This window comes from Lasioglossum baleicum, chromosome 18 (genome assembly GCF_051020765.1).
Source record: "Lasioglossum baleicum chromosome 18, iyLasBale1, whole genome shotgun sequence".
Taxonomy (NCBI): Eukaryota; Metazoa; Arthropoda; class Insecta; order Hymenoptera; family Halictidae; genus Lasioglossum; species Lasioglossum baleicum.
In genome coordinates, this window is record NC_134946.1 from 4,001,261 (window position 1) to 4,016,018 (window position 14,758).

Here is a 14,758-nt window from a genome sequence, read left to right on the forward strand (position 1 = left end):
TGGCCGGCGTTCGAGAGAGGAGTATCGGCGAGCTATTTCACGCTCACGTCGGGGGTGTAGATAGCGAGGAACAAAATCAGGGCGAAGGAAAGCCGCGGAGCCTATATCTTCATGCAAATTACTTTCATTTTGCATGCGGAATCGATATTACCGGAGAATTTTCGTCCAGCATGCACGGTCTGCAGTAGACCCTACCCCGGCTCGGCGCAACGTATACATATATTCGATTCAACGCGGCCGGATCTCGTTAACGTTAGACGGTACATACTCGATCTATAACATTTCCGTAATTCGATCAGATTTCTCCTTTGTTGCTGCACAAAACGCCAGAAATACTTCGGTCCGGTCAAAGGAAGCATTAAAATATGGTTCTCGCGCGTCACGAGCGAACCCACGCGATCAACTACGAGCACAGAATCGAAAAGCAATTGAAAAATTCCCTGAACAGTATTTCATTATTATTATCGTTAGACAGCGGAGAGATCTTTTGGGAAATAAAAATGTTCTACCTGAATTGCAACAAACTAGAGTGACATAGATATTCAATTTCTTATGGTATGTTTAAATTCTTCTAATATTTTTGCTGTCTTAAATTGCACCTACTCATTTTTCTCATAAATGCATAAAATCCGCTGTCTAATTATTTATCATACAGGTTGTTCAGCGGACAATTTTGTCAGGCACTTCTGGTCATGCGAGACAAAAAAATGCTCGAAACAAAATCAGTTCTCGATGTTCTACTAATTGCAAATATAAACATAGTAAAAATATAATCTTTCCTGACGAAAATTACGATCACGTCCATATTTTTAAATGACACTGTACGACTCTTCTTACGTGGTTCAACAAGTTGTTGTGAAAAAAATATTTTTAATGCAATATAATTAGACTGCGGATGTTTATGCAATTTTCACTTTTTGTACGCAAATTTTAAGAAAGTGGGATTAGATAAGATTTCATTTTCCGTGGAAGTAGCCTTTTTAGGACTGAAATAAATTGAAATCGTACTAGATTCTGCCATATTTCATATCCTAGTAGAATAATTGCATAAAAATCCGCAGTCTAGTAATAATGTGCTGTTCCATGGAAAAATAACGGAGATATTCATCCCAGTATCGCCAGATCAGGGAAATTGAGGGGAGTACAGTTACCCTCTCTCTGTCAGCACCGGATTAGTCACGTGACAGTAGCTACGTGCAGAGACGAAGCTTGTCACGTGACCGGGCCGTGGCTGAAGCGTGGGGGAATAGCATCGTAGAAAGGGGAAGGGTAAAGTGGAAGACAAGTCTGAAACTGGCGACACTGATCCACTCGTTGAACTGCATCTTTCGATATAAGACGACGACTTGAGACGTCTTTCGATGAATTGCGAATTAGGCCGTTATTAGACTAGACCACTGGTGGCGCAACTCGGTTGCGCCACCAGTGGCTCAGCACGTCGTGGGGCATTGAAACAAATGTAACCTATTAGACTACGGTAACTGGTGGAGCCACCAAAAATAGTTGCCGATCTGGTGGACGGCATCGGCAACCGGCCGGGCAACATTTGGTGGCGCCGCCACCAGCCGGGGTATTGATTTGAATGTAGCCTATTAGACAAAGCCATCAAGTTGCGCCACCAGCATCGCGAAAACATGAACAATTGACGTTCAAATTACCACCACATTTATCGTAAAATACATAAGAACACGACACAGCGTTACATCGACAGCGGGAATGAACGCTTGGTGGTACCACCAGTTACCGATTCATAAAAGCTCTTCAATTCGGTGGCGCCACCAAGTTGCGCCACCAAGTTGCCCACCAGTGGCCTAGTCTAATAACGGCCTTAGACTACGGTAACTGGTGGAGCCACCAAAAATAGTTGCCGATCTGGTGGACGGCATCGGCAACCGGCCGGGCAACATTTGGTGGCGCCTCCACCAGCCGGGGTATTGATTTGAATGTAGCCTATTAGACAAAGCCACCAAGTTGCGCCACCAGCATCGCGAAAACATGAACAATTGACGTTCAAATTACCACCACATTTATCGTAAAATACATAAGAACACGACACAGCGTTACATCGACAGCGGGAATGAACGCTTGGTGGTACCACCAGTTACCGATTCATAAAAGCTCTTCAATTCGGTGGCGCCACCAAGTTGCGCCACCAAGTTGCCCACCAGTGGCCTAGTCTAATAACGGCCTTAGACTACGGTAACTGGTGGAGCCACCAAAAATAGTTGCCGATCTGGTGGACGGCATCGGCAACCGGCCGGGCAACATTTGGTGGCGCCTCCACCAGCCGGGGTATTGATTTGAATGTAGCCTATTAGACAAAGCCACCAAGTTGCGCCACCAGCATCGCGAAAACATGAACAATTGACGTTCAAATTACCACCACATTTATCGTAAAATACATAAGAACACGACACAGCGTTACATCGACAGCGGGAATGAACGCTTGGTGGTACCACCAGTTACCGATTCATAAAAGCTCTTCAATTCGGTGGCGCCACCAAGTTGCCCACCAGTGGCCTAGTCTAATAACGGCCTTAGGGTGCCTATTCGGTTTGACATTGTTCTTGAGTGGGCTGAGAGTGTGCGAGTCCCATAAAGAGAAGAACAGAATATGACATACCCTCTCGTTTTGGCACTGTGCGGACAACTTCGAAAGGAGACGAGAGGGTAGCAATCTTCTTATTTCGAAGCAAACATTGTCTTCTTATATCGAACGAAAACTGCAGCTATGAAATTATTTAAAAATAATTATAAAATAATTAATAATTCTGTGCAATTAACTAGATTATTGAGGTGAGAACTTCAAGTAACTAAAAAGTATCATTGATAATCGCTTTTATAAATGAGGTAAGTGGAATCTCTGTGAATATAAAATTCATCAAAATCATCCTGTACCATTATGGTACCATAACTTGAACCATTTTGACAAAGTCAGGACGTAAGTACACGTTGAAGACCCTAACCGGGCGAAGGTTGGATGCATGCGCCAGTTTCAGTGCACTGTTAAGCACCACCCCAATCGGGGAACAATATTGTCGTAAACCGCAACAGCGGCTGCCTTCCGGGGATTTAATCGATTTTATGTTTTCGAGAAGACTGACAATGAGTAGACAGCGCAGACGACCGAGCCGATATTGTCATTGTTTCTACCTATGCATAATTTTCTGAACGTTCTCTTACCAATTACATGTTACTATGTATAACATATATAGTCTTGTCTCAAACGAATTTTATTTGTTTAATTACTTAAAGTTATAATTCGAAGCATAGAATTTGGTTATTCAAAAATAAGTGAACTTCGCAAGGAGTAAAATTAACTGCTGCTATGACGTCTGTATCGGTTTTTAACGCGCTAATTTACAAGAAGAAATATTATTTGAAAATATAAGTGATGGTCGCAAGGAGATAGACCTGGACATTGAAATACGATGCAGTTTGCGCGAGATTATAGACATAGAACGACCACAGCTTAATTAGGCCAAACTGTCGTGCGATTCCACCACTGGGAATCATCGTGTTTCGCCCTTAGGAACCGATCAATTAATCAACATCCCGAAATTTCCTACGTCATCATTCGTACAGGACGAACATTTCCTTTGTATGCTATCTTGCAGTACTAGTTTGTATAATTTATCGATATCAGTATCAACATAAACAATACCATTTCTTTTATAATTTCCAATTCTTTTGCTGCACAAAATAGAGAAGAATTAAGCGACAAAAATCAATTTTCTGTCGAGGACGCACGTAAAGAACAGAAAAATTTCCTACATGTTGATTTACCAATAAATTGCTTATGTCTTAATTATTATAACATTGATGAACAATTGATTGCATCATTCCTATACGTATTCACTAACAATAAACGTTGCACATGGCGAAAGAATCTTTTGGGACAAGCTAATGCAATGAGCACTCCTAGTGACTCGGATGATCAAAGCAACAGTGAATAACAAAAGAGACGAAGAATCGCCATTTTGATAGAACCGTTTCTATCGGGGGTGGCAACTGATACGTATATTTTCGAAAACGAATCGCAACGTTTGGCATATTGTACTTTGTTGGGACTCGGAAGAGGAATGGAACGATAGTTCGCGGCGTTCGCGGTGGTTCTCGGTGAAAGGCTTTTTTTTTCTTGAAAAGTACAGAACGTAAGTGCTTTTTTCACCGGTGCATTACTCCGCTCCGCGGACGGCCTACATTCTTTGCGGCGCGCAACACTCGAACCCTTCACACAAAGACAGTCGTGGCCAGATTTACCACCCCCTCACCCCTTTCGCGGTTGAATCCGCGACGCATCCCACGCCCGTTTGATACGCGGAACCTTCTTTCTACGTTTCCTTTTCATTTGCGTACGTCTAGCCCCCCACCCCCGTCCCTACTTTGCGAGGACGGGACGCGAAATCGTTTCCCAAAGTAGCCGACGAAATATTGTCAAACCACTCCAATTTAGAATTACGAGATATAAGTCTCGTACTTTTCTGTCATTGAGCAGAGATTCCAATAAAATTCCAAAGAAATTCAAGGTGACCCTCGTATCTCGATAAAAAAGCAAAGCGGAAAGAAACTAATTATTTCATTATATGTAGACTGCCGATCTTTATGCAATCATGGCTTTCGAAAATTTTCATAAAATATTAGGATGTAGAACATGACAGAATTTAGTACGATTTTCATTATTTCAGATCTAAAACGCGACTACTACCACGGAAAATAAGATTCTATTTTATTCCACTTTCTCTTCAAATTCGTCTACAAAAATTGAAAATTGCATAAACATCCGCAGTCTAATAAAGAAGGAAAATTGTTTCGATAATATCTCGTTAGCTATTAGATTTAGGACATATGGTGGTGTCAATACATATTTACTCAGAATTCGATAGTCAATCGATTCGTGATACAGAAAGTAGGTCTTTCTATTTTAAAAAATCAAGGTGACCTTCTCCTCACCTTGGAGTGTACATCGGGAAAAATAAAAGTCCCTCCACATGATGTCCCCGTCGGTATTGAACAACTTTCATCTGAAACATTTTTGCGTATAATCAATATTTTTGGAGACACTCGTCCGTGACGCTTTATAATGTTCACCCTGTACATATGTTAGTCTTGAAACCATACAACTTTCGTTTCAACCTACGAAATAGTTGACATGTAATTTAGGTGGGACGCTTGACTGAACAAACAGAACGTTCCCGGTGCCGAATAAACAGCTGAAAAGCGAAGAACAAGCTAAGTCGATCACTCATTGTCAGTTCTCAACGCTTCCCGAATTATTGATCGTATTACAAATGCTGTTACTTGAACGTCCGTTACACCCATCGTGATCTCCTGAAGTTGATCCACGGGAAAATCAATTATCGCGATCGTAAATCAACGACGAGAAAACGAGGTCGCGATAAAAATGATAACTACACTGCGGATCTTTATGCAAAATAAAAATTTTCTTACTTTAATCATTTTAACACAAGCTAAGAAAAATAGGGTAATTATTTACAAAAGTACTGCCCTCTCCGATTTTGATGAAATTTATATCTTCTTAATATATAAAAATGGATGTTTGTATATATATGATTAATAGACTTCGAAACTGTTTGACCGATCAACATGAAACTTGGCACATAAATGTATTTTTTCATATAGAAGGTTTTTACGCTATTCAATTTGTTGTAACTCGACGCTGTAGATGGCGCTGCAATACATCAGCTTCTATACCGTTGAACCTACCGCTATGAAAATTGATATGCATAGGTATTTCAGCACGAGGAATTTTTTTCGCGCTATCCACTTTGTTGTAACTCGTCATCGTATTGACGACAAAACAGAATAATTATCTATACAAATAAAAATGTAATTGTCCGTTTGTTTGTAATCAGTCATCTCCGTAACGACTGAACGTAGAAAGCTGGGGCTTCAGCCATTGGACGCCGCGTTTCTTCGGGAAGGTTTATGCGAAATCAGCATGCGAAAAAGTCCATTCGTTCAAGAGTTTTGACGACTTTTTGCACCGGTTACAACGCTAACTGCTTACTTCAAGTTATGTGAATGTGGCGCGTTTGCAAAAACACTGATGTATAATAACCGATACGGTTTCGTGTTGATTTGCATTATCACCAATACGTCACGACGAGAATCATCTCTGTAGTATTCTGCTTCAAATTATATCGTGAAATATATAAAAATAGAAAAATTGACCCATTCGGAGTGATTTGTTCTGTAAGTTTCTCATTGCATTGGAATTCAGCTGAGTAGATTGATCCGCGTTTGAATTGAAATATTTGGTTAGTATTTCTAAATTATTAAGTTATTTCTTTGTTTTTTAGTTCGTGTTTTTTCCTTATTTAATGTTTAGCAATTTTACATCTGTCAGGTAAACGCATACTTTTAAAAAACACTGAGCCACAGCAACGCGTGGCAGGGGAAAACTAGTATGTTATAGATATGGACATTTTTAACAACTTTTTCCTTTTCCAATATAGGGGGGTCGCTTTTAGTTCTCGAGATATTTGCAAAAAACTATCGCGAATACTGTATTGAATTTTTCGTATTCCTGGACGCTCCGCTGCAACGTGAAGTCTGTCCCAGTTAAGAAGGGACTTGGATAACGACCGGTTTGCGTCGTTCGCTGCGCAGGTTCGCCCTGATTGGTAGAACTCCCAATGCACAACGAGCATGAGCCAATGAGGGGAGTTGGGAGGCTCGCAGCAGGGCGCTGCGATCAGTCGAGCTGCGCGAAACAAGTCCCTTCTTAACTGGGACAGACTATAGACTGTTTCGGTGCGGCGTTTGTTTACATTTTGACGCTGTAGAGATAAGAGAGAAAACAGGGGGGTGGAAAGGGCCAGCCTGACACCACACACACCCACCCAGTGCTTAACACGCACCCAGTGTTTTTAAAAAGAAGGTTTCCGTTAAAAAATTAACATTTGCACCAATTTTCACTGTCATATTCGTAATCAGCACGTGAAAATACGTAAGAATCTAGAGTATAATTTAGAAACAGAGTGGATGCGTGTTAAGCACTGGGTGGGTGTGTGTGGTGTCAGGCTGGCCCTTTCCGCCCTCCCCCCTGTTTTCTCTCTTATCTCTACCGCGTCAAAATGTAAACAAACGCCGCACCGAAACAGTCTACGTTGCAGCGGAGCGTTCAGGATTACGAAAAATTCAATACAGTATTCGCGATAGTTTTTTGCAAATATCTCGAAAAGTAAAAGCGACCCCCCTATATTGGAAAAGGAGAAAGTTGCTTAGAATGTGTTGCTGCAAAACATATATAAATTTCATCAAAATCGGAGCGGGCAGTACTTTTGTAAATAATTACCAAAAATATAGATTTGCACTCTTAAATCATTGTAACCTTTCTACTGTTTTACATTGCGCCCACTCATTTTTACCATAAATGCATAAAATCCTCAGTCTAATGATAACTATTCTACGCTAATGCTCCATTCCGAGACGTGCCTGGAGAATCCGTGCCTCATATACACAGATCCGTTTGAAAAATCAAATTCACTTGACTTTTTCCAGATTGACCGAAGCACATCGAAACGCCATAAGAGCGATCAGGAAGATCAAGTACTTCGTCGCGAGGAGGAAGTTCCAGCAAGCTCGTAAACCGTACGACGTGCGCGACGTCATCGAGCAGTATAGCCAAGGTCACCTGAACATGATGGTGCGAATCAAAGTGAGTTTTGACCCTGCATTTCAAACCTGTCAGTCAGCTCTTAGTTTGTGGTGATTGATAGATGACGGATTTTTATGCAAAATAAAAATATTGGGTCGAGGGGAAAAGTTTCTTTATATCCTACCGATACATGGGCTTACCATGTCGTAACTCGGTTAATATTAATCGAATCTGGCATTACTTGATTACATTTAAGATTTGGAATTTAAATCGGCTATAAAAAAAAAAACTAATGAATATTTTTTCAAAGTTATGAGTTTATTAGAAAGATTGAACCTTTCCATTTAGGAATGGAAGACAACATCATTCAAATGACTGCCACGGCTAGCCTTACAATACCCCATTCGATCAGTCCAATTTTTCAGTATATTGCAAGTCACAGGAGCCAAACAGAAACTTCTTACATTTCTTAATTTTCTTATCGAGCTGAAACTAATACACTGATGTCCATAAACCTTTTTAATATGTCCACTGCTTCATATTGTACGTACCCATTTTTGTCATAAATGCATAAAATCCGCAGTCCAATACTACAATGACGGGATTATGGTTTCACCTCAAAAATGGCAAAAGTTGGTCGATCAAAACGGCACATGCTTGATTTCATACACTTCGTTTAAAATATGGAGAAAACTTGATTCATTTCTGCATTAAAATACGAAGAAACTTCGTCCCCAACCCAATATTAGAGGGGAGGGAGAACGAATTGAGGGGAAAAAGTTATGCTCTCTCTCTCTCTTTGCTAGTACCGGACACGTGCACGACAGAGACGGAACGCGTCACGTGACCGTAGTCAGACTAGCGTTGTAGAAGGGGAAGGTAGAGTGGGGACACAATCTACATAGATACTTGTTCCTTTTCTTAATAATTTCAATGAGTTAATTGAACATTCTTGTGCAATTGATGTTGAAAATTTGGATCTTGCATAAAACAGAGCTTTCTGTCAGACGACAATGTCCAAAGGAGCAGTTTCAGTATCTTTTGTCGGGAGGATTGGAACCTGATTTTTTCATAGGTCCTCCACAACCCACTCTCGGTACATCAGGGGAAGCTGTTGGTCACAGAGAATAGCCGAGTAGAATCTAATATTCACGAGCGTTTTGCGCACTGCGTTTTCCTCGTTCGAATCAGTGTTCAGTATTTTACAATCGGCCCCAGCTAGGCTGCGCGAGAACGGTTTCCATGCAGCGCTTCAAACGCTGAATATAGACAAACGAGCGCTTTTTACAGTACGTGCGGTTGACGTGCATTGGCGGCGTGCAATTGATTGCATCGGTAACAATGCTGCGCGAGACAAAAAACTATCATTTGCTCATAATACAGGGTGACAAGAAATAACGGAGTTAATCATTTCTTATTATAATTCTGTCAAATTGACGTATTTTGAAAAACTAAATAATGACAACCATAACATGGACGTTTCGTATTCATATATTTAAGAAGTTTCGAAATGGCCACCCTTTTGCGCCGATACAGAGGCTCAAACGTGTCTTGAAATTTTCGGCAATGGGCCGCAGCTCTTCTGACGTCATTCGGTCCCACTCCTGGTACAGAGATTTTTTCAATGATTCCAAATTTTTATGGAGCCGAGCACAGGCCCTGGCCTCCAAAATCGACCACACGCTGTAGTCCATCGGGTTGAGATTCGGTGAGTACGGCGGCCATTCCACAGATGTGATGAAAACCTGGAAAATGGGCTTTGCACCACTCCTGAGTCGTTTTCGCCCTGTGGGCCGGCGCGGAATCCTGCTGTAACGTCCATTCCGGATCGGCGAGGGGCTGTTGGGCCTACAGAAGTACGACGGCTTCGAGAATGTCCCGTCGATACACTTCTTGGTTGATTTTGACCCCTTGATCCACGAAAACCGTAGCAAATCCCATTTTCCAGGTTTCATCACATCTGCGGAATGGCCGCCGTACTCACCGGATCTCAACTCTATGAACTCCAGCGTGTGGTCGATTTTGGAGGCCATGGGCCTCTGCTCAGCCCCATAAAAGTTTCGAGTCGCTGAAAAAATCTCTGCGCCGGGTGTGGGACCGAATGACGTCAGAAGAGCTGCGGCCCATAGCCGAAAATTTCAAAACACGTTTGAGCCTCTGAATCGGCGCAAAAGAGTGGCCATTTCGAAACTTCTTAAATATATGAATACTAAAGGTCTATGTTATGGTTGTTATCATTTGGTTTTTCAAAATTCGTCGATTTGACAGAATTATTATATAATAAGAAATGTTTAACTCCGTTATTTCTTGTCACCCTGTACTTCCGAGTGTATGATGTTGACTCGGAAGCACAGAAAACCTACTTATACAGGGTGTCCCATTTCAATCGGCACCTACGAAACATTTAATGATTCAGTAAAAAATATATTGTGATATATTTAATTGAGCCGTTTATTTTGAATATGACCTAAGTCCATTTATATTTAAATCGAGATATTTAATACTAGAACTACCGGATGAGTCCAAATGACTTGCTTCTGATTTGTTCTTTTAGAAATATTTAAATTATAAATATGTCTCTCTGAGAAAATTTTTAGCGAATTTCTCTATTCAAGTACATATCAACATAACAACCACCTGAAATTTCTTTGTTGTTTTTAAAGGTACGTCAAATGTCTGAAGAACAAAGTTGAATGGTTCAGTGGGACTCGCATGATACAAAAACATTTCTGTGTTGTGATTTTTTTTAGAGATATCAAGGTCACCTTCATTTTTTTTTTTAATGGAACCACCCTGTTTTAAGCACCTACAATGATAGTCCCTTTCATTAGGAATTCAGTGACTATAATTACCCATGCATGTATTTTGCATTAACCATGAAAAATTCGCAATCTACTCGTTGATCACTCACTAATTTTCGAAGCCCCTTATTTGTAGACTTCATACTTATAGGCTTTAAAAACAACAACGATATTTGAGGTGGCAACTTTAGGTGACTCACCCTCTATATTTAATTACTGTATTAAATAACGTGTTGTTCGAATAAGATGTACTATTATGGAAATATTATGGTGTTTTTATAGATTGTACACAATGGGAAAAATAAGATGACTATCGGGGGACATGTTCGCGAAGGAAAAAATTGAGACACCCTGTATAAACAGTGTGCAGTTGGATCACTACATTTTAGTTTCCATTTAAAGTTAGTCAAAATCGTAGTTTCGCCGGTCTGTTAAATGTTGAAATCTGGTTCGGCCTTTCATATCAATTTATAAGAGATCAATGGAATTTGAGAAATCACTGATGTCGCATACAGTTAAAAACAGATTTTGCTCCAAGTGATGCAAACTGCCGGGGAAATCTGCAGCCACGAAGCTGTTACGGAATGCAAGTTCGAGATGCGTTTGCCGGAGCAAGCTGGCAGGATGGAGTTTTGATTAAGGGAAAAACCGGTTGCTTTGAGGCGCTTGAAAATCTTGGTGGTTCCTGTGCTAATACGAATATGAATGTTTACGTTCCCACGTATACATGTTGAATGCCGGAGACCGGAAACGAGGAGATTCGTAGCTACACACGTAAAAATCGCAGAATAAACTCCTTGTGAACAGTCGGAGAAATTTAAATAATTCGGTTCCGTGCAGTTCAGTTGGAAAACTTTTATTTTGCATAAAGATCCGCAGTCTAGATATTATTTATTTGCTCATATCGATATTGGTTGTTGATAGAAAATATATGAAAAAGCATAAAGCACACAGGATGCTGTTCGATACGCTTCGGATTGGCATTGCATTATATCGACACCCAATCGACTAACCCGGTCCTTGCCATGTATTGACAACCCCATTGTCTTGTGCGCTGACATCAGCTTTATACGATCCTCGATTGGCAGTGACATAATAATTGTCGACGCACGATCTCCATTTCTCTGATGAGAGATGATACGTGATACAATAGTTGCCTTTTGTTCCCGAAACTACAAACAGTTGCAAAGGCTATATGCGTAGCCAATTTTCAAACACATGTAGGGGAAAATGCAAAGGTTTTTGTATATTTCAGGCACGACGATTAACTTGTTAATAAAAATTGTAAAATGCTTAAATGTGAAAGTATTATCTAGGTGTTACCTCTCGAGACAATACACTGTTCTCCAACAATTATATTATATTTTGTCTGTGGTATACCATTGTCTATTAAACAGAATGTCAAGATTGAATTTATTTGATGTTCTCAAGGTTTTTATTATAATGTATACTTGAATAACAAAATTTCTTCAATAAGTTCATTTGAAAACTTTCCAGCCGAATATCTCGAAAAGTATGAAACATATTAATAAAGTGTGAAACACGTGTCCAAGGATTTCGAGGCGCAAAGAGGGGGGCAGTATCAGTTTTTTATTTGGGTGGCGTTTTCAAGATCATTTGAAGGTCAACTTTGTTTTTTCAAATGGAAACCTATACTTTTTATTATGGGATCTTATTGTACGTAAAAAGACCAGCAATTTTCGTTGGATACTTTTTTTTATCCGCGCACCAGTTTCGGAGATATGTATATAAGATATTTCGCACGGGAAGATCTTCATAATCTAACAATTATGAAATAAATTATGTAAAATCGGTCATGTGTCAGTGATAGGTTTAGTGTCAACTCCGATACTGGGTCTGTTTTGACCCAGAAGATATACAGATCGCCGTTTACTTAATTTATGTAGATCAGATTAAATAAACAGCTGTCACACACATTCGAGATAGAAAAACTAATTCCAAAAAATGTTTCAGAAAATTGTCTGAACATCATCAATGACAAAATTTAAATGTATATCATATTAATAAATATACAGTATTTGCTAAATAAAATATCCGGTTATAGCACCTTGTAATACTCCATTGTTTCGTCGATATTAACAGTTGACTAACCGGAAGCCTATTAATAGGATGCCCAAAGACTGTGCTATATTAAAAGCGAGCTTAATATGATCTCGTTTCAATCAATAATTTTCATGAAAGGTAAACAAAAGAAAAGTATAAAATAAAAGATTGCAAAATTCTTATTTCTATTAGAGGAAAATGATTCCCTCCCCTATAGGGTGATGAATGAATATAATGAGCATTGTATCGCATATTAAAATTTTCTATTAAAATCTGTTTGTCCGAGAAAATTAACTGATAGTGTAACTGATGATTGTTCACAGGAGTTGCAGAGGAGATTGGACCAAACCCTGGGCAAGCCAGGCAGCTATCTGGCAGGAATCGACCGGGCAGGCAACGTGAAGCAAATGACGATAGGCGCGCGCCTGTACAGGGTTGAGCAGCAAGTGAGTGTTACCCCTTATCCTACATCACTTGTTCTCAAATTCGGAATGGACGTCTTAGAAACCACACTCCACTATTCCATTCATAACTTCTCGAGCTCCAGTAGCAACTCCATGAAAGTTCTATCAAATGAAACTGGAAAGATTCTATGAAATTATCGAACAATTTGAGAACGGCTTCTTGCAGATACAATTAAATTTTATCAAATTATACGAAAACAAAGAATATAAAATTATTCAACAGAATTACTAAAAATAACTCCTCGAACTCCAGTAGCAACTTCATGAAAATTCTATCAAATGAAACTGGAAAGATTCTAGCAGATACAATTAAATTTTATCAAATTATACGAAAAAGAACAATATAAAATTATTCAACAGAATTACTAAAAATATATATTGAAAATTATGCAGAAACTTCTGTTTGCTGCTTCTTGAAATTTTCATACAATATTATTGTAAATAACATATGCATTATATGTACTTGATTACTATACAGAAGTTACTCACGTAAACATGGCTGCTGGCATGAAGACAAAACTGTTTTGTTTCTCGTTAGGTAGGTTAGGGTACATATAAAGTATACATACAGGGTGTTTACCTACAGGTGGGAGAAAATTTAAGGGGTGGTTCTCGACGATAATATAAGACGAAAATGAAGAATAAAAAAATTGCGATTTCGGCTTCGTTATTCAGTTATTAACAATTAAAAATCCGCCTAAAATGTTGCAACACTTCTAACAAAAGTATACGTTGCGTACGTCAGACAGGCGCGCGACAGTCTCGTATCAAGTGACAAACGCATGCATACCTTGGTCCTCATTTGGGGCCCCAGCGAGGTGAAAATGTTTAAAAAATCGATGGACGACATTGAACCTACCTACTCGTTCAAATCCACAAGGGCATTTCTAATATCCGCCCTATGGAATTATCAAGTAGAAGGGGTCAATGCTCTTTCACTTTTAAATTCTTCTCACAAATATCCACAAATCCTTATCCTGCACTATAATTGTTCATAACACCGTACCTAATATACTGGAATAAACGCTCTAGCACTATTTACAATATCATACACACACACTACGAGTTTACAGAGAGTACAAGTTTACTGAGGGGAATGAGGAGAATGTGAAGAACTGGTAATCCTTTAATGTTGAAACACTGCTCTTTATTGAACTTGATTTACGTCGCGAGACTCGCTCACAGACGGAACGGACATCTTGAGGTCGTGTGATCTCTGGGAACGGAAATCTTCGACGCGTGCGAGAAGAATCGTCCGTACAAGCTAGCATCTGTATGCACTGATGCACACTGATTCAAGACAGCTGATGAGGTCGATGCCAGATCGATAAAACAAATGAAGATCTACAGCAAACTACCGCCCAAACATCGCGCGTTGCTATACCAATACATTGTCTATCTTGTTTTCACGAATTTCGTGATTCTTTCTCATTCTGTCTGTGACCGCGAATTATCTCATGTGTGTGCATTGACCACATTAGCTGTCTTGAATCAGTGTGCATACGGATACTAGCCAGTGATGGGATTGTTGGCGCTTTTCACGCGCATGCGCGACGATTCTAGCCTCAGTCAAGTACGAAGATCGGGTACCTTGGTCGCCCTGCTAATTTCGCGCCATACAGTCTCCCACTACTTTCCCCCCAATAGTTCCCCACTTTCGGACGTAGACGTAGATACGGCCCTGACGAAACTCGCGCATGCGCGCGAAAAGCGCCAACAATCCCATCACTGATACTAGCTTGTACGGACAATTCTTCTCGCACGCGACGAAAATTTCCGTTCGCAATAATCGCATGACTCTGTAA

General features: G+C 40.0%; 1 protein-coding gene across 8 annotated transcripts in view; it reads left to right on the forward strand.

Moving 5' to 3' along the window:
* The window catches only part of Kcnq (KCNQ potassium channel), a 110,227-nt gene that overhangs the window by 87,104 nt on the left and 8,365 nt on the right, over positions 1-14,758 (forward strand). For all 8 annotated transcript variants that reach the window (XM_076443180.1, XM_076443188.1, XM_076443181.1 and 5 more), the window contains 2 exons: positions 7,528-7,684; positions 12,813-12,935. In XM_076443180.1, coding sequence (XP_076299295.1) covers positions 7,528-7,684; positions 12,813-12,935 — 280 coding nt within the window. The remainder of the gene's footprint in view (positions 1-7,527; positions 7,685-12,812; positions 12,936-14,758) is intronic.